At 36.1% G+C, this 20,365-nt stretch overlaps 1 protein-coding gene across 8 annotated transcripts in view; it reads left to right on the top strand.

The window, feature by feature from the left end:
• Positions 1–20,365, top strand: part of CENPF (centromere protein F) — a 43,957-nt gene that overhangs the window by 20,907 nt on the left and 2,685 nt on the right. For all 8 annotated transcript variants that reach the window (XM_021390024.1, XM_021390022.1, XM_021390026.1 and 5 more), the window contains 10 exons: positions 252–380; positions 1,954–2,076; positions 5,711–5,846; positions 6,966–10,384; positions 11,830–14,124; positions 14,679–14,831; positions 15,905–16,081; positions 16,861–17,022; positions 18,391–18,571; positions 18,981–19,457. In XM_021390024.1, coding sequence (XP_021245699.1) covers positions 252–380; positions 1,954–2,076; positions 5,711–5,846; positions 6,966–10,384; positions 11,830–14,124; positions 14,679–14,831; positions 15,905–16,081; positions 16,861–17,022; positions 18,391–18,571; positions 18,981–19,457 — 7,252 coding nt within the window. The remainder of the gene's footprint in view (positions 1–251; positions 381–1,953; positions 2,077–5,710; positions 5,847–6,965; positions 10,385–11,829; positions 14,125–14,678; positions 14,832–15,904; positions 16,082–16,860; positions 17,023–18,390; positions 18,572–18,980; positions 19,458–20,365) is intronic.

Genomic DNA, 20,365 nt, shown 5'->3' with positions numbered 1-20,365 from the left:
CATGATATGAATGCTGCTATCATGGAGTTTTTAAGCAGATGACACCAGTCGGGTTAGAACCATTCTTGTCCACATGAAACTTGCAGCACGTACCAAAGTTGTTTTCAAATTATTTATTGCGTAGGAGGAGTGTTTCTGAGCTGGCAGTATCTGCAAATCAGTATCATTTTGTTAGAGCTCCAGTAACAAAAATATGGACTTGTTGCTGTTTCATGTATTTATTTCTTTGCTACTCTACCACTGTCTTCTAGGAACTCTCTCGTCAGCAACGTTCCTTGCAAAAGCTGGATCAGCAGAATGGTGATGTAAGAAACAAACTGAATCAGGAGCTACAGCAAGCTAAAAACGACTTCAATGCTCTGCAGGCAGAATTCGACCAAGTAGGATTTTTATATTAAAATCATCTACTACAGCTAGAATTTAGTGGTCTTAACAACACTGCCTTAATTCTACACAAAGCAAATAATAATCAATGTGGGGACTTAGATTAATATTTTGTGCAGTTTGTATTAGTTGTTTTGTATTTACCATTTCTCACTGAAGTGCTGTGAATTTAAATGTGAATTACAGGGTTTAAAAGGTTTGGGGTTAGTCCACTTTCCACAGGGAAGGAGAACAGTACAACTAAAATAGATCTGTTGGATGAGAGAAGAATAACGATGGCAGATCACAAGAGGCAGAGGTGCAGCCTGATGGTAGAGCTAGGCTGACCCACAGGTAGTCAGTTGACTCTTGGAACTACAGCCCTATTTCATACACTCTTGGTCATGCACTCCTGTTACTTCCTTTAAAGTACATCCTTCAGATGAGTGCAAGTGCACTGCAGAGAACCTGCAGAGAACTGGTACTAGATCTAAAAAAGCAAAGAAAACAAAAAGTGTATGTGTATGCGGGCATAAGAGTTTTTCATCAGTTTGAACTGACTCTCCACAAAATCCAGATTAGTGTCAGGGCTTGTGTGAGGAGGAACTTGAATACCGGGGAGGTCTTCTCCAGTTTTGGCAGCAACTAGTCATTAGGTCAAATTAGTTGTGACAGAACCACAATTTTAAGGAAGCTATAATGCAGCATATGCCTAAAAGAGAGGATGACTAAAAACCACATGTGTTAAGGGTCAGAATGCTCACGACAGCAGCTGTTAAGCAGCAGAGCTAGCTGAACTATTAAAAAGGGTCTCGAGTCTTTGAAAGTTGTGTGAGAAGCCCCATTAGCAAGGAGACTGAACTAGAACAGTACTTCTGAAGGTAAGAACTGCTTTCTTGCAGGCTTGTTTTATTTTACAAACTTACTTCTGTGAATACATTGATAAATGTTTTCACGGTAGGCTTTTAGTACGTGTTTTTCTTGAGCCTGTGCTGCTGAAGAAATTGGTTTCACATAGAAAAATAGGTACTTTATATTCTTTCTTCAAGAAAGCTGATTTATTACCCCATGACCTCAGAATTATTATATTATAAATAGAACTGTATATTTTTTTGTTTTCCTATTTTGACTAGCTCATCATATTTCCTTTCTTTTAAATCTGGAGCCTTATAGGACTACTTTGAAAGAGGAAAGATTTATTCAGTTTCTCTAAGACGCTGCCCATGAAATGAGAAGTGCAGCAGTGGTGCTTAATTTCTGATTCACATAGCCTAGCAAAAAGGCTGTTATACTTTCAATCTCATTTATATCCTACAGTCATATCACCTACACGGTGGTGATGTAGCTGCTAATTGGATGTACTAATTTGTCTCAGACAATCTATATGTATTTTAGAGATATGCCACCTTTCTGGTCAGAGGTATAGGGGCAGAAAGGCAATAAGGAGTTGTTTTCTAAATCACAGTACAGCAACCTTAGGTCCAAGGTGGCATAAAGTGATGTAGTTTTGTTTTACTTTGTAATAGAATTTTAGAGTTTATGCATGGGAGTTCTAAAGAAAAAAAATGAAAATTTTAAATATTCTTACAGGTAATGGCAGTGAAACAACGCTTGGAACATGATACCAGCGATCTTACCCAGAAGCTGTGCAGAGCAGAACAGGCTTTATTAGCAGCCCAGGCTAAGGAAACTGATTTCACAAGAAGCTTCGAGGTAACAAATGCAGAGGAGTAACAGAGTTTATATCATAAATTTCCAATCTGTATGTGAATATTAGGACTGTCTATAATCTATCTTTAGACACTTTTTATGAATTGTCTTCATAATACAAAAGTTAGATCTTCACTAATTTTACGTACATTAATACAGTTTGTGCAATTGATATACAATAATTCTATCAATACTCTTCTAGTTCACGTTTGACTTCTTTTAGCAAATGTAGGCTCTTGTTTTAAGATATTCCTGCTTTTAGTCCTGAAATAAAAATACATAAGTGTGTGTTTGACTTTAGCAGTAAATTCTACAACCATTGGTGCATACTACCAAACTTAAAAAATTTTATGCAGAGACTCACTATGTTGTCTTGAAACAACTCATTTTTCTAAAAGGAAGCAGAATCCAAGATGTTTACACTGCTCTAAACACTTTCCTCAAAGTTAAGATAAATTCAGATCTTCAACTGTTAGCATGCAACCTCATATTCACAGGGGCAGAAAACTTTCCCTCTCTAATGTGCCTTTGTCTTTTCAGTTACATTGTTTTGCTTAAGTAGCAGAAAATCTACACTTGAAACGGTTACAGTTGTGCTAGGATATGAACCCCTAGGTGATGGAATTTTTTTGTTTTCTGCTTCCAGTTAAAGCAAAAAAAACCTATGGAGTCTATGAAATAAACCTACAGAATCTATGTCAAAAATCTGGTTTTGACACTCTTATCTTGCTCGTTGCCTGTTGTTATGAGCAGATATAAAATAATCTGATAAAATTTCTGCCAAAAATTCTGGCAAATTTTGTGCATAAATCTGAAGAAACGTAGCTTTTTTTTTTTTTTTTTTCCCCAGCAGATCAGCACAAACACTGATACAGCTTTAGTATATTGTGAAACTTTAGTTTAGGTACATTCGTGCTGGTAGATTACAATGTCTGGAAACATTCCCAGTTATTGGAATGTGGCTATTTAAGCTGTTAATTGTTAGAACACTATTTCTCATGGCTTTGGCCCAGCTGACTAGTACTCTTGTACAATTTCCAGGCACAGTTTGAGAGTTCACATGAGCCAAGGGCCATTCCCAGCAAACAATTTGGTTACAGCCACCTGTTTTGGAAGATACAAGGTTTTAGTGGTACAGATATGGACTGTTCCATGCCACTTGGCCTCGATGCTGGATAGTCCTCCTTCGCACGAGTAAAGTGCCTTCTAGTGTTAATGCTAATCAAGAGCACTTTTGTTTTTCTGATGTATAACAAAATAGGAAAGCCTCTAGTAACCTTCTGCACATTCTCAATGTAATCTTTCATACTGAAAAAGAGAATGGAGGAAAAAAAAAGAAATCATGTATAGCAAATATTACAGGCAAATGTTACATGCCTTTTCTTGCTTTGAAATTAAAGAATAAGGCTAGATTTGATACCAGAGATTTGTTTTGTGTTTTGTTTTTTTTTTCCTTGGGATTCTGCTGACAGAGAGGATCTTAATTTGTGGGGATACCTTCTTTACTGCAAATTCTTGATAGTGCTGCTTTTTATCTCCCAGTCCTTTATCCATCTTATTGGTCTGTCACTGTGATCATGCTTTTCTTTGTACTTGTTTGTCTTGGCCAGACAATTAAACAGCTGGTGACAGTGATATTGTTTTAGAACATGAGTGATACATTTATAAAGAAGCTGAATCTCAAGGTATAGTAATACTTGAAGAGATCAGTAATGCTGCGGTCTTCTATCTGTCTTGACTTGCATACAATACTGTGGTATATGTTAGCAAAACTTAAGACCTGGGTTGTCATCCTCTATCATAAATGAGTATAACACAAAAAAAAAATACATAAAATTGTTTTGATGTCTTGGAGTTTTTGTTGACTGTAGGTTTTATTTGTAGCAGTAGAAAATGAGAATGAAGTTGCAGTGTCTTTAGCTTTACTGTAGAGAAAGGTATAGAATCTTGCAATAATGTTCTACCACTAATTGGAGAATACCGTTGTTTTACGGTGGTTAATCCACTGCTGTGTTCAGTCCTTACTGTGTAAGACTGACGTTTCAAAATGTTGCAAAATAGATGTGCTTGTGAGACAGACTAGATATGTTTAGTTTAAGGCCTGGTAAGCTTTGCAATTGTGATATCTCTGTGGTGTAGCAGTTATGGCATCTTGAGATACGGCTTACATTTTGATGGTGCAAGCAAACCCATGGCTGTTCATGAAAAAATTGGTCAGTCTGTCCCTAAGCTGCTTAGTCTGCCCACTGAAGAGTTTATCCTGACCAGTAGTACTACCTGTGTATAGTTTCTGGAGTTCCGTTTAGTTTTAGATTTTTTTTCAAGGCATAGTTGTAGAATGGTTAAATTGAGTAAAGCATCATACAAGTAGAATCATCAACTGGATCAAAACCAAATTGATTTTATTTTTTATAGCTTTGGAAAATGCAAATGGCAAGTTGTTATCAGGTTCTTCGATTAAATTATGGCTTCCTGGGTTTTGCTGAATGCTGTTAATTGGGAATGTTTTGCACTGAATCAAAATAATTGGACTTCTCAGCTGTTTTCATTTCTTAAACTTGCTTGCTCTTCTGTCAATAGATCACCCCAGGTTTTCTAATGAACAGGCATGTTTAGTTCCTGCACTTGTATTTTCATACAGCACTTGGAATGCAGGACATTTTGGTACCTGTAACTTGAAAAATTGTTGTTGGGATTGCTAGAAATCTTTGTTCCTTGAAAATGTTGTGACTTTTTTTTTTAACTCTGAGTGAGGAGGACTATGAGTAGAAGGGAAGTTAACTGTTTATGACAGTGACAATTTTAATCATATTCTGAGGATGATTTATTTAGGTTGTTTCAGAAACAAGCCTGCCATGCCAGCAAGCTTTTAATATTTTTCATCCAGACCTTTCTGTTTCTTGAGCTTGGCTTTTGTGGATTGCTGTCCATCTGCTAGTAGTAAATGGATGAATAATAGACGACCTGTTTCCAATTGGGCCATGCCAGTGCAATGCCATCTGTCGTCCAGCAGCACAGGAGTTTGGAGAAAAAGAATTCACTTCATTGAAAGAACTTTTATTTTGTTTTCCGAGATGCAATGGTATTGCATTGTTGATTTTATATAAAGTTTTTAAACTCAGTTTATTTGGAAGAAAGTACTCTTAATGGCAAAACAACTCCTTGAAAGAATAAGCACTTCTAAACAAAACATGAGCTTTGTTGCTGCTATGATGTGTTTTTGCTTTAATGGGAAGTTGTTTCTATGTGAGATGGTAAGTGAAATTTAATCTATAATTTTCTTTTTAATTTTGATGCTATTTTAGGGGGTTTGTTTCATTTGTTGCTTTAGGAAAAACAGCCTTACTCAACCCTGATTTTGTAGGATATGTTCTATCCTGTCTGCTTGAGCTATGTCATGTGGAGCTGTTTGCTGTATGCAAACAATGGGTACCTAACAATGTCAACTGGCAGCGTCCCTGAGATACTATCAAATAGTTAAGCTCATGTTCAGTTAATGTTCTCAGGCAGTGCTTAGGAACCCAAGTCCAGCTACCCAGAGAGGATTTAGAGGAATAACTTCCTTCTGAGTTAAATGAACAGAGTTCTTTGATCTTCTTGAAAAAGTATATGAAACATGGTCTTGATTTTATTTTAGGACGTGAAGAAGGAGAAAAATCTTCTTGACTCACAGTATGAAAAAAAATTGCGAGAAATCCACCAGCTTGAAGAAGAACTACAAACAGTCAAGCAATCTCTAAAGCAGAGCCAGAATTTTGCAGAAGAGATGAAAAGTGAGTTATATTTTTAAATGTGCAGGTCCCCTGTTACATTCTTAACAATGCATGTTTGCTGCAACACTGTAAGCCTGATTGTGAATTGAGAAAAAAGGTTTCCACTGTGGGATATGATTATGATGATATTTTTAACTTTGACCAATGTGAAAATGAATTTTTGTCTAAGCGTATGCAATTTCTGAAGATATATAATTTTGAAAGTAACTGAAGCATGCTGAACTTAGCAGCAAAAAGAATTTCATAGAATATATTTTAACCAGAAAACTTCTGTTTTCATATTATTGTGTTTGAATTCTCAAAAAAAGAAAAAAAAAGAAAGAAGGAAAATGCTATGTAAGCACTGATATTTGGGTGTTCCTTACAGTGTTTGGTCCTAATTGAGAGCACATTTTTACAGAAATTAAGTTGAAATATAAAATATACTTCATAGTTCTGCAGAATCAGATGAGAGGTTATAGATTCCCACTTGTTTCTCTGCATTCAAATTCTGTGAATTCTGTGAATTCAAAATTCATGTGAGATTTCAGAAGGAAGACTTTTGAATTTGGTTCTCTTCTCCTGAAAATTATCCACCAAATTTATCATTGCCTTTCAACTGTTAATTTGTTTTTGACTGACAATTTGCATCTCTTACCAGCTGTCTAGTGGAATGTAGTGTCTTTTTATTGTTCTCTACTATTTGATTCTTATCAAAGCAGTGTAACAACTATGGCAATCTGAAAAATGACTGGTAGAATTAAATATTTTTTGTCAGGAAAGGAGTAGAAGACTGATCCAAGAGAAGGTCCTACTGGAATGTTACAGGTATTTTAAAAAAGAATGGTGAAAATGAGGCACAGAAACAACAGATAATTACCTGACAAGTATGTACTGACTAGGCTGGAGTGCAGACTTGTGTCAGACTGTAGAACTGAAAGTGGACAAGGTCTATGAGTATACAGTGTCTGATAGCCTGAAGAGATATGAATAATCTTTTTTTCCAGTGAGGTAATTTAAGAGTAATACTCTGCACTAGAATGGTAATTGAAAATAGTTAAAGAGGTCATTTTTCAATTACAAAACTATCAAATTGGCCAATATTGTCTAGCAAAGTTCTGACAGTGTTTTCTGTTGCAGAAAAGAATACTTTTCAGGAAGCAGAGCTGAAATTACTGGAAGAGAAATTTAAAAACCAAGAGAGCTCCCTTTCCTTGGAGAAACTGAAACTAGCTTTAGCTGACAAGGAAAAGCAGCAAGATTCTACTCAAAATCTGCTCAAGGAGAAAGAAAACCATATTACAGAACAAAACTGTAAAATAAGTAAAATGGAGGAAGAGTTGGAAGCTTTGCAGAGACTCCTTGGATTCAAGCAGAGGGAATGTGAAGAACTGAAAAAAGAAACAAATGATTTTTCTCAATGGAAAAATGAAAATGATCATGTTATAAATAAACTTAAGTTGGAAAAGGAAGATATGCTGCTTCATATTAGTGAATTGGAGAGTTCCCTTCAAAGCCAGCAAATTGAAAATCATGAACACAGTGAGAAATTCAGAATAATGGAAACTGAAAGAGACAGGAAGAACATAGAAATCAAAGAGCTTAGAGACATGCTAGGATGTAAAAGTGAAGAATTAGAAGAACAGAAAAAAGTTTGTGATGAACTTCGACAAGAAGCAGAATGTTCTGATAAAAAGTACTGTAAAGACATAGAAAATATGTCCTGTAAAATATTGCAGCTTACTAACCAAGTTAGTGAACTAGAAGAGAAGATACAATTAGCAGCAAGTGAAGGATTGCAAAGGGAGCAATATTATCATGAACTGCTTGGTGAATATGAAAAAATCTGCTGTCTTGTGAAAGCAAAAGATACTTTAGAAATGACAGAAGATAGAGAAGGTGATTTACAAAGTGGTCAGGATAAAACTGTTTTAGATAATGAGCAACTAGCAGCGAGTGAGTCTGCTGCCAAGGGTCATAGATGTGCAAGAGCTCTACTAGGAATAGAAAAAACTAAGGATCCAATGGTCTTACAAGATCAGATCTCTTCTCTTGAGATTTCCGCAGGGGATCAAAACCAGCTGAACTCAGATCAGCAGCATCAGGAGGAAGGCTTACTGCAAATCAAGAGTGAAACAGAAGAAAGATCGTGTGATGTAGAACAGATGTGTGAAAGCTTTGTAGCAGAAACTGACCAGCGCATCAGTAACTTGCAAGCAGATATTTCAATGCACCAGAAATCTATTAAAAAAACGATTGCTATTATTGAGGAAAAGGACATGCAACTGCAGTCTCTGAGAGAAAGATTGGAAAACCAACAAGCAGAGCTTCAGGATTTAAAGATCAATAATAAATTCCTTGAGGATTCAGTAAGACAGCTGAAGCACATGTCTGAGACATGGGATTCAGAGAAGAAGGACATGTCTTCAGTGATTTGTTCATACAGCAAAGAAATTGAGGAACTTACTGGAGAAAACGCAACCCTTAAGAATTTAAGCAGAGACTTTGAACAAAACCAAATAACTTTACTGGAAGCAAATAGAAATATTTCTAATAGTTTAAAGGAAAAAGAAGAAATAATTTCTGAAATGTCCAGAAAACATAAGGAGGAAAAGCAATGTATTGAGGCAAGAACTGAAGAAATCACAAAAGAACTGAAGGTTTTGCAAGCAAGGTATAAACTGGTGGAAGAGGAGAATGTAAATGTGATGAGCATTCTGAGAGAACAGACCATTGTATTTGAGGAAAAGAAAGCAGAATTAGAACAAGAAGAAAATCTGGTACTTAATGAGAATAAAGATATTTTACATAAGCTAATAGCCTCAGAAGAAATAAAAAAGAATCTGATTCAAGAACTTCAGCAACTGCAATCAGATTTTTCTGACACTGAACGTGTGCCCTCTCCTGAGCTTGACTGTTTAAAACAGGAAATGCCAAATGTCAAGGCAACGCAAAATGCAATTCAAGAGCAATGTGGTACTGTGTATGTTCAAGGCAGGGAACAATTGGCGAAGGAACTAGAAACAAAAAGTGAACTTCTAGCGTATGACTGTAGTTGTGAAAGTAGGCTCTGTTCAGACCAGTTGAGGAAGACCATGGAAGAAAAGGATATAGAGTTGAATAAATACCAACTTAATCTTGAGCTTCTTCAAATGGATTTGGAGGACAGAGAAATCTCCCTGGAGAACTACAGGTTAGAAGTGATGCAACTGAAGACTGCTTTAAAAAGAATGGAAGCAGAACTTGAGAAAAGTGTGAGAGAGAAAGAGACACTGCAGCAAGAACTGTTGTCGGTTAAAGAACTGAAAACTTCATATTCTCAGCTTGGAGTGTTAAGTGAAGATGGCCACTTAGAGTATAACGATGACGATGTTTCTCAGAATTGTGGCAAAAGAGGAATGGATGAGATGACTTTGTCATCCTCTTTGCAGGTAATGACAAACAAACTGTGTGAACTGGAGAAAATTTGTGAGAGGTTGAGGAATGAGAGCATAGCATTCACTTCTGCATGTAAAGATTCAAAAACTGATGGTATCACAGATATTGATAAAGTGACAGAAGAGAAAGAGAACATAATCAATACAAATTTGAGGACTGAGAAAGCTGCTTTTCAAGATGAACTTATGGATCAAAATGATAACAGCGCTTTAAGAATGGGCTGTGATAATAAGGAAATATCCTTCACATCTAAAGAATGCAGTACTGGATCCAGTTCTGACTATGAAGACAAAAAACTGTCCAGTGAAGATGTTAAAACTCACTTTGCTGAAATAAAAGAGAAGTTTTTCTCCTTCCAGAATGAGCATATAAAATTATATGAACAACACTGTAGTATGGTATCAAAGATAACTGAGCTACAGTCTTGTATTAAAATACTGAAGGCAGAAAATTCTGCATTGTCAGCAAGTATGAGCAGTGTTCATATAGATTCTCTGAAAACACCACTATCTTCTAGCCAAAATGATACACACTCTAAATTAGATGAAACTAAGTCTACAGATTCTTTACTGGATACCTCTTTCTCAGACATAAGTAAGGTTGATAATTCTTGTAATAGTGGTGTGTGCAAATGGACAGAGGAAATTAATCAACTGAAAAATTCTGTAGAAATAATTTCAGAAGATGCAGCTAAAGTTCTGGTTGAAAACGATCATAGTTGTCACATATTGGACTCTGTTAAAGAGCTCAGGAGCAGTACTCCTAGCAAATCTAACCCTGAGAACAGAATTGAAGAACTTGAAATGCTATGTCAGATATATGAGAATGCCATCAGGGTGCTTCAAAACCAACTTCGTATTCAGGAGAATATGAAAACTGAGGAAATACAAGAGCTGAAAAAAATTGTGCTTTCTGAGAGAAAAGAAATAGATAAACAACAAAATCTAACTGTCAAGAAAGAATGGCAGCAGAAAGTGAATTACCTGAGTACAGAGATGGAGTGCAAACTGGCAGAAGAAAGAAAAACTGAGCATCTGCCTTTTTACCCTAAAACAGCAAGTCTCCAACTACAAGTCCTTAATTTAAGTTCTCATTCACTGCTGTACACTAATACTGAAAATGTAAGTAATTACAAGGTTTTTTGTAAACCTTGATTTGTGGTAAATCCAAATGTGGATTTTACACATTAAAAATGATTTTTTAATAATACTAAAATGATATTTGATTATACTACATTATTATTATTATATAATATATGTATTATATTATACAATATTTTAAGCCTTCAATTTTGGCTTATGCATCACAGGCAGTTGTGAGAAATAAAAAGTCAGCAGCTTTTGTCCATTAGCATTGTGTAACACGTTGTGCTCCCTTCTTGCTCTTTGTTCAAAGAGCGAGATTCTGCAGTGTTAGTTGGGGCGAGTGCACTACGTGCATCTGTACCATGTTTGCAAGTGTAGGTCTTCTCTGATTTAATACATCCTGTTGAAGATGCCTGTGCTTCATGGGATCGTATCAAGCAAAGTAGGACTGCTTTCACACCTCTAATTCCCTAAATAATCCCAACAGCCAGCCAGAACTAGCTGGTAGCAGAAGAGATATTTTCAGTTCAGCTTCAATTCCTTCAAAGTACTTAAGAGAATGAGAACTTTGGAAGTCAGTTCTTGCTGTCTTTTCTTTCAGCACTGTAGATGGCATAAAACCAGTGAGATAGATTTTACTGCTCTTTGTAAAGACTCTTGTGTATGGCAGAACATTCAGAATGGAGGAGAACCACTTCATTTGTGCACACAGCTGTATTCAACCAGTTCACCCTAAAAGGCCTGGAACTGATAGTTCAACACTACTCTCACAGTCAGAGCATCCTGAAGATTTCCATTTCGGCCAGCTGTGCAACACTGAGCAACTGTTCCTTACAAAAAAAAAAAAAATCTTTCACTTGTGTGTGTTGCTCGCAAGTAGCAGTTAGAGTATCCACACTGACACATAGGCACCTAAGAAAGAGATACAGTTCTTTACCATACGCAGCTGGAGCTCTTTCAAGATGGAGTACGTAGAGTACAGATCATTCAGGTTCTCCCTTCCACCCCAGTTCTTTTTACAAGTCCTCAGTTTTCAGAGTTAGTCATTTTTATTTTTCAAATGACAGTGTGAGATAGCACCAAATATAAATCCATCTCTGGTAACTGAGAGAAAGGATTCTTTGATTTGGGGCTTGTCCCTTTTAAAGATTCCCTAGTATCTAAAGGCGGTGAATTGTAAACAATTCTCCCATTAGTGATACTAATTTTTACTGTGTCACATGGATACCTGTTTTCCTAAAACACTGAGGAATGTGACATCTTTGCATTTAGTTCCTCAGTAAAAGTGGGCGAAATTTCTCCCTCAATACCTTTAAAGCCTTTCAGCCAAAATACGTGTATTCATAAGCGTAAACTCTTTCCACAGGAAAGCAGATTCTCAATTCTTTATGGCTTAAGAAAATTTTTAAATCTCACTTTCGTTTTTTTTTTTGTTTATATGTATACATTTCTGTTTTTAATATGATTCTTTAACTTTGCAGACCACTCAACAAGAAAATGATAGTCTTTATCAACTGCGTGTGCCTGTTGGAAACCCAGCACTGAGAAACAACAAACCAAAACTAATCCCCGTGGAGAAAACAGCTGTCGGAGAGACAGCTGTGCATGAAAGTATAACTGAGACCCCTGAAGCAAAATTAGTAGAAGCTTGTTCTGACACGTTTTATAGAGGAGAAGAATGTAGAAATATGTCAGGTAAAAATGCCGGCCCTTCACATTGTGATAGTGCAGTGTCATTTTCTCATAGCAGTATATTTTTAAGTTCAGAGGATTTCTTTGAAAATGAAATAAACACTGAAACTCATCAGGAAGAGATGAAACAAAAAACTGTTGAAGGTTCAAACCGGTTCTGTGTAACAGAAGGCCATGAAAATGTTGATTTTCTCATGGAAGTCAAGAAATTAAACTCACAGGTGAACTTTCAGAATGCACAGTTAACTCCAGGGAGCTCTACTTCTGCAGAACTGGAGGAAACTGCTGTAGAAAAGGAAGGAAACAGTGGCATAAAGGAAAAACTGGAATCAGTTTCTGTCAATAAACAGCAATTATCTCTTGGAGTAGTGTCTTTAGAAAAAGAACCTGACAAAATATGTTTGAAGCAGAACATAAATAAAATTAGTTTGTCTAATACAACCAACACGCTGGATGATATTGAAGTGACCGAGGGAGACTGTCATGATCTATTTCTCGGAGCTGAAAATGAGCAGAGGCAGACAACATCTGAGCAAGTTAATATGGAGACTCATGCCTTATTTGTAGAGGGTAGTGCTGAAATTCTTCAGGCAAAATGTCAGCAGTTAGAAAGGGACAGAGAAACTAACCGGAAAACTATTCCTAGCATTCAGGAGCAGCTTGTTTCAGTCACAGCTGAGAGAAACCATACTGGTCAAGAACGGAATATTTTGTCTGAAAACAAAAAAGAATTAGATCAAGAGTATCGGAAGCTACAAGAGAAATTAAAAGAATTAGAATCCAACAAGGAGGATTCTGCTGAAATCATTAGAAGGTTAGAGAATGAAGTAAAGATACAAATAAATCTGCTTGAGACTGCAAAATCTGATACAGATCAGCCATCAGATGAAAAAAATCACCTTCCATACAAGTTGCAAAGCTTAGAAAAGGATGCATTGTCTTTCAGGTTGGAAGAAGAAAAGCTCCAAAACCAAGTGGCGGATTTGATCATGGAGAAAGAGGTGCTTGTGAGAGAATCTGAAGTGATTCAGAATAAACTAAGTGCATTGGAAATTGAAAATTCAAAGCTTTCCAAATCTTTGGAAGGCTTGATAACAGAAAAAGGTGAACTTGCTGCTAGACTGGACTCAGCACAGAAAGAAGTAAATCAAATGCGACAAGGAATCGAGAAGCTGAAAATAAAAATTGAATCTGATGAGAGAAAAAAACGCCACATTGCTGAAAAGCTGAAAGAGAATGAATGGAAATCTGATGCTCTTTTAGATAAAGTAGAGAGGCTTGAGAGAGAACTGGAGATGTCGGAGGAAAATCTAGAAGATGCAGTTGTTCGACTGGAGACTGCTAAAGCAGAGGCAGAGACATTAACAGTGGAGAAGAAAGAGATGGCTGAAAAGCTGAAATGTCTTCAGTCACAAATAGATGATCTCGCCTCACAAAAAGAGTGTTTGGCTAAAGATTCAAACGAGAAGCAAGAAAGAATCCGTGAACTGGAGTCTTCAAATTTGACTAAAGCAAAACTTGTAGAAGAAAAGGAGGAAGAAAAGATGCAAATCCAGGATGAGTTTGAAAATGCTGTGTTATTGTTGAAAACTGAACTCAAAGGTATGAGTGAGAAATTAGAGTTTTCTTCCAAGGAGAAAGCGGTTGCTAGAGCAAAAGAGCAAGTCTTGATTAATCAGGTGGCTTGTCTTGAGCAAGATAAAACAATGTTATTACAGGAGTGTCAGGAATTAAAAACTGAAAATGTAAAGTTGGATCACGCAAGGGAATTACTTGCTCAAGAATTTGTGGAATGTAAACAGAAGCTGGAAGAAAAGATACAGGAAAATCATGCTTTTCAACAGCAGATAAAAGAAACAGAGGAACTGTCTTCACAGTTGACACGCATGGAACATGAGTGTGAATGTTGGCACCAGGAAAAACAAAAGCTGCAGAATTTAATTGTTGAGTTGAAGCTGAAGGCACAACCTTTTTCTGATAATGGAACCTTTCCAGATATCCTGAATATTCTAAAAGTGTCCTACAAGGACCTTGAGAAGGAACTGGAATCTACTCTTTGTGAAAAGACCGCTTTATGTAAAAAGGTAATACAATTTCCAGGAAGGTAGAGTTTCCTTTTTAAGAATGAGGATAATATGCCCTCTGGGCTTACCACTTCCTTAATAAATTATATGTTAAAATAACTTTAACCTCAGACTTTTACAGTAAGCAGCCTATTTTTGAAATTATGTTCTCAATGCAATCACACGTTTGCACTGCAGTTTGAGTTGGAAAGCAAGGTGATATTTTGTGTACAGTGAATAAAAAGATTGCTTGAATGTAGACATAGAAGTTTAAGTTATCAAATAATGCAGGTTGTTTTCCTCTTTCTGTAGAAGAAAAGGAGGAAAAACAAATAAATATTGGGTGAATGAGTTTTTATATTAAGAATAAGTACTTGGAGAGCTCAACAAAAAGCAAAACACCAGTTGGACAAAATGCTGTGTCAGAATGGCATTAGCCTGCTGTAACCTGTGCTTGGAATTGGGCCAGCTGGGGAGTAAATTAACCCATCTTTAGAACTGCTTGTATTTATGCAAGAAAATTCTTCAGAGGTCATAATGTATAACAAAAATAATAATGGAAAATTTAATTTCAGGTAAATCAACAGACTGAAAATTGTATCAAGCTGGAAGTTAAGCTAAGTGATACTGAAGAGGCGATTTCCAAATTACAGGAAGAATTTACTATGGAGAGGAACAATCTTGCTGAACAAATGCAACTCCTTCAAGAACGTTCAGAAAAGAACGAAGTTAGTTACTGCATGTGTAGTATATCTGTGTTCAAGGCCAGATTTACTGGTTTTAAGAATGTGTGGAGGTTGGTCAAGGGAGCTGTGCTAATGACCTACTATTTCAGGTTCTTGCTTCCAAGTTTCTGAATATGTAATGTTCTGTTCTGAGGTGGAATGATGGTTAGTTAAATCTTTTTTTCCCCTTTCTTTCTGTTGAAGGAATTGAATTGTTTTCTTAGTGTAAATGCCACAGGTGACTATCTGGAAATCTTTCAGTGCCAAGAATTCTTCTCTACTGCGGGCATTCAATCATCAGGCTGAGGATGTTAGATAAAAAACTGTCATATTTCTCAAGCTTGTTTTAAAGAACAAATTATTTTCAAGGCAAAGTTAAGGATGAAACAGATTATGAGTGTTTAAGATGTTCCTATTTAATACTCATACTGTTTTTTATCGTGATGATGACTGTAAGTCTTGTTTATTTGTGAACAATATTAAGTATTCAAATGAGCTTAAGTGACCTCCTGACCTACTAATGATATTGACAAAATTTTATAACCAAGGACATAGCTCTGTTCTGGTGCTGAGAGCTTGGGGTAGAAAAAGAACTGAGATTTCTGCAATTTTCAGAAATCCTGTATGGAAATAAATTTTCCTTTTGGGCAGGTGTCCAGAAAGGTCTATGGATCAAAATGAAAATACTTCAAAATGTTTGTTAAGTTTGAGAGAGAGAGAGATGACCCTTAATCTTTCAAGTCATTCTGGGGGATCAATCTTATGTTATGCGGAGGTTAGGCTTTGGTTTTGGCTGTGCTGCTTATTTTAACAGTGTTGGCAAAATTACACTTAGTGTACCTACTCCTTAGGTTGTAGTTTTTATTATGTGAAGACTTTCCTTTGCCTTCTGTCTTGCTTTTTGTGCTCAGGTTTTCCCTTTTTTGGTTACCGTGTGTTTAGAAACTATAAAATACATTTGTCTTACTAAGTTGCCTGTGGAAGTTTCAGATATAAAATCAAATAGTTTAACAGGTTAGATAATTCTTCAGTGATAAAATTCTAAATGCTAATAATGTGATTTTACTGTTTTTTAGATTGACTTGAATCTAGCGGTATCAGAAAAACATGAACTGATGAAGAGTTTGGTGGCAGTCCAGAAAGAACTACAAGAAAAAGAAAATACAATGAAAAGAGAAATATCAGAATACCGGGACAGACTACTGCAAAAAGAGAAAGAGCATCAGAATGCTTTGAAAGAAGCAAACAGAAAGGTAAATCAGAAAACGGGAAGACTGGTGCTATGAGTTTTTAATTAAATTATCGGTGTTTTACAAAATTTTCCTGATTGTATTGCAAAAGGAACTTTGATAACAGTATTTCCAAACTCTATTTATGCTTACCTCAGAACTCATTAAGTATTAATTTTACTTCATGTTTGATACAGAATATAGTAAAAGGTGATTTTACCTCAGTATTCAGTAAGTGCTAAGTGTGTGTGTGTATATATATATATGTAACTTAGTTGGGACTATACACTTGAGGAAGGGAGAGCAGCAGTGTATTTTAGTCTGGGAAACAGTAGTTTTGGTAAGTATGGTGAGGAAGCGTTAAGCACTGGAGACTATAATGGCAAATTTGTTGGAAATGCACTAGTTCTAGCCATGTTGCATACAAAAAGCCATGTTTTTTTTCTGTGGAGGAGACACACGTGTCTATGAATATGTACTTGAGACCAGGAAGACAGACAGAATTTGTTCTAATTATTTCTTAATAAGTTTAATTCCTATGAATATAAAGTAAACTTAAAAGCAATTTATAGTAAAATATAAGGGCTTTCAAACTGCAGGCTTCTTAAAGGCGGGACTGTGGTATACAAAATATATGTATACTTGAGACAAATTAGCCTTCCAGTTTTAAATTCCTCAAAACGTACCAAGCAAATTTGCTATGAAATTCCTTTTGGCAATGATATGCTCTTAAGAATATCTTCAAAATATAACTGGATGTCCTTTTTAGCATCATAGTAATTAGGCATGTTTTTTTCCTCTAGAATGAAATACAAATTGAGGCCTGTCAAGAAAAGATGAATTCATTAGAGCACTTTATCAGCTCACAGAAATTGGAGATTGAGCATTTGAAGTCAACGAAGGAAGAATTAAATAATTCTCTTAAAGAAGCTAATCAGACCTTAGGAGAGCTCCTAAAACTTAAGGTAAGAAAAAGCAGGCAAGCATTGCAGATTATGTGAGACCAAAGGCACAGTGCACTGAAGGAAATGTTGGACTGGAGCCACTGCTCCAGAGCTTTGGTTTGACTTTGATACAACCTTTGTTTCACTAATGATAACACAGAGCGTGGAGAAAATATTGTTACTATTGATCTACATTAGAAAAATTGAGTTATGCATACTACAACCAAGATCACCTACAATTGGTTTTTTATGCTAAACACAATAGTCTGTTGTTTACCTTAAAAATTTCAACTGGTTATAACACAGAATACAGGCAAAGTGATTTTGCAGTGCCTCTGTTTTCTGTTTGTGGATGGCAATGATAATAAACGACATGATGTTCTGTTTTAAGCATGTGTCTTTGATTCATGAGAGTTTATATATTCTCATTAAAATTATTATGAGCTTTATTTACTGTGCACAATTGATAATTTGGTAACAATTGTAAGTATTTGGTTGGTTTTCTAGTAGCGCAGGTGAAGTTTAACTGTCCATGTAACTGAATTTCTGTTGATTATTTTCCTCTGCATATTTCTCATCTTCATTTTTTGTCCTGCTTCTGTCTGCGATTGATTGCTGGCTCCAAATTTCTTCTTCTACTCCTGAAATAAGATTCTCTCTCTAAAAGACTCTTGAAGATTCACAATCGATTCAGCATCCTTGCAATTAAACGTTGAATTGCAACACGTTCGCCTTGCTTGAAATTTCTTTATTCCCTCCACTGTAGTATTGATTGTTAATTAGTTTGTTTAATACCAATGAATTTAATACTCCAGGATATGTGCCCGTGACATGGCGCTGTAACTGTATGATACAAAGCTGCCAGCTGTTCTTACTGTGTGGTATTTGAGCACAGCTGGTGCCAGACCAGATGAGCAAGGAGCAGCACGGGAGAGTGGAAGAGGATAGAAAGGAAGATCTGATGCTGCTCAGAGTAGTACATCTGAAAGACAGAGTGCAAAGCAGGCCTGTATTATCTTGCCTCTGGCCAATGAGATATACTAGGGACAATAAAGACCAACTAGGATAATGCTTTAAACTTTAGAATTTAGAATATTGATTTGAAATATTACCTGGAATGCAGTGCTTTCTTATGCCAGGTCAGTGAGACGATATCAGGTGGAGAGTTTTCTGCAGAGTTAATCTCATATGTGTATCTGTCTAGAAGATGACTTTCCAGTTTCTTGTGATAAAGAAGCTGCTATAATGAGGTTGTACAGCAACAAGCAAGAAAATCTACATTACGGCCTTGGTCTATAACTAATAGTGTGTAATACTTGAGGTTAGTAGTATAATGTTTAAACAGAGGAACTATGTTTCTGGTGTAATAGCTGTATTTTTTATTTATAGGCTGACAATATTAACACTATAGTTCAACTAAACAAGGAAAAAGAATTTGTCCAGAATGAAGTGCAGCTGTGGATTAAATCCTGTAAGCAGATGGAACAGGAAAAGGAAGTGCTGCAGAAACAACTAGTTGAATATGAAGAACTATTAAAGAAGAAAGATCTAAGCACATCAGAAAAGGAAGGTAATGGAAGCTAGATGCAGTCTTAATGCATTCCTAGTAATGTGTTAGGTTGTATTTTTTTAACTAAAATGCCAATTTGCATATGCAGCACCAATATAGAGCATGATTTTTAAACTTAAATTTAGGGATACAATGTTAAGTGTTCTGATGTTAGAAAATCACAGAAAAAAATGTTAGCCTATGCACTGATAAAGGTTTTTTGGGGAATTTTGCATATTTGTTTTCTGTTCAGCAAATACACTACTACGCATAAAACATTACTGACTTTGTTATATACTGTCAATTATTTTTTGTGGTTTTACAGTTGTAGAGCATGTGTAATTACACAAAAGGTGTGGGATTATAAATTCTTTTATATCTATTTGTTTAAAAAACTGCATTTATATGAACAATGACTTTACTTTGAAAGGTGGTGATGAGAATGCCATTACAGAAGAAATAAAGTTAGAACTGGAAGAATTACAGGAAGCTGTTGAAGTGAAAACCAGGGAGGCAAATGAGAACTTGGAGAAATACTGCTCTCTAATTGTTAAATACTACAAACTTGAGGAAGCAAATGAGATGCTAAAAACACAAGTCACTTTGTTGAATGGTCAGCTGAAACAGCAAACAAGGGATGCTGTCAGCAGTCCTTTGCTGAATGCAGGTAACTCATCAACAGTGAGCAGTCAGTCTGACAAAGAGATGAGATTAGATGGAGATACTACTAAGCTTTCAAGTAAAAGACAGCGATGTGAAGACACCAGGAAGGACAATGGAGAACCAAGATCTCCTTTGCCAGAGACCTGTTCAAAAAAAAAAAGGAAGGATGATATCTGTCAAAACTTGGAGAATCAGGAGAACTCAGACTATGAGCCAGATGGGCTTCCAGAAGTAGTTAAAAGAGGTATTTATAATTTTTTTAATACAGAAAAATATTCTCTGAGCATGATATGTTGTTTTCTCTTTTGTTTTGCTGAATTAGTTTTACGCTGGGTAAGAAGGTTTTAGTGCTAAACATTTTTGGTGACAGTGATGGAATATGAAAGTAGTCAACGGGTGTTGTGACAGTTTAATGTCAATTTAGCATTTGTGGAACTCTTTTAGACCACTGTAATACATTTACATTGGTTTATAAATGACAATTTAATTACAGAGTTAAATGAGCCTGGCAGTTGCAATTTTGTACTCTCTGGTGATACATGTATTAGACGCTAAACGTTATATATTAGCAGCAGTAAAGTTTTTTCTGGAACATGGCTTGCTCTAGTCATTTAAAAATGTTCTTTGAAGTAACCGAAACTTACAGAAGAATAGATGTAGAGTGAATCTAATCTTAAAAGGCCACAAGATGGGAATGCTAGAATATTGCACTGGGAAGTTTGTTCCCTTTCTAGCCTTTCAGCTTCTTCAGTATTAGTCCTTTCTATTCAAAGAGGAGGTTAATAGCTGCATAGGGTCTGCCTGACGGGGGCTTGGTGTGGGGCTGAGGGTTGATGCTGCCCCATGCTGGGTATGGCTGGTTCCACCCAGTTCTGCAGCAGACATATTAAAATCTCCTGAGTCAAAACTGTTTCCAGCTCTCAGCTGTGGTACCTTCTACTATTAACATGATGAGATTAGGTGGCCTGATATTGCATGTAAGGGTTTGCTAAAGCAAAAAGTATGTGAGAAGAATGCACAAATCAGGGCTTGAAAAACATATTGTATGTTCAACTGCTTAAGTGCCTTTTTATTACAAATGCAATTGTAATCGTCAGACAAACTGTAAAGATAAAGCTGCCTCAGCTTCCATGGTCATTCCTAGAAATCAGG

Source organism: Numida meleagris, chromosome 3 (genome assembly GCF_002078875.1).
Source record: "Numida meleagris isolate 19003 breed g44 Domestic line chromosome 3, NumMel1.0, whole genome shotgun sequence".
Taxonomy (NCBI): Eukaryota; Metazoa; Chordata; class Aves; order Galliformes; family Numididae; genus Numida; species Numida meleagris.
The sequence above is the reverse complement of the archived record's forward strand: the minus strand, read 5'-3'. Positions and strand labels throughout refer to the sequence as shown.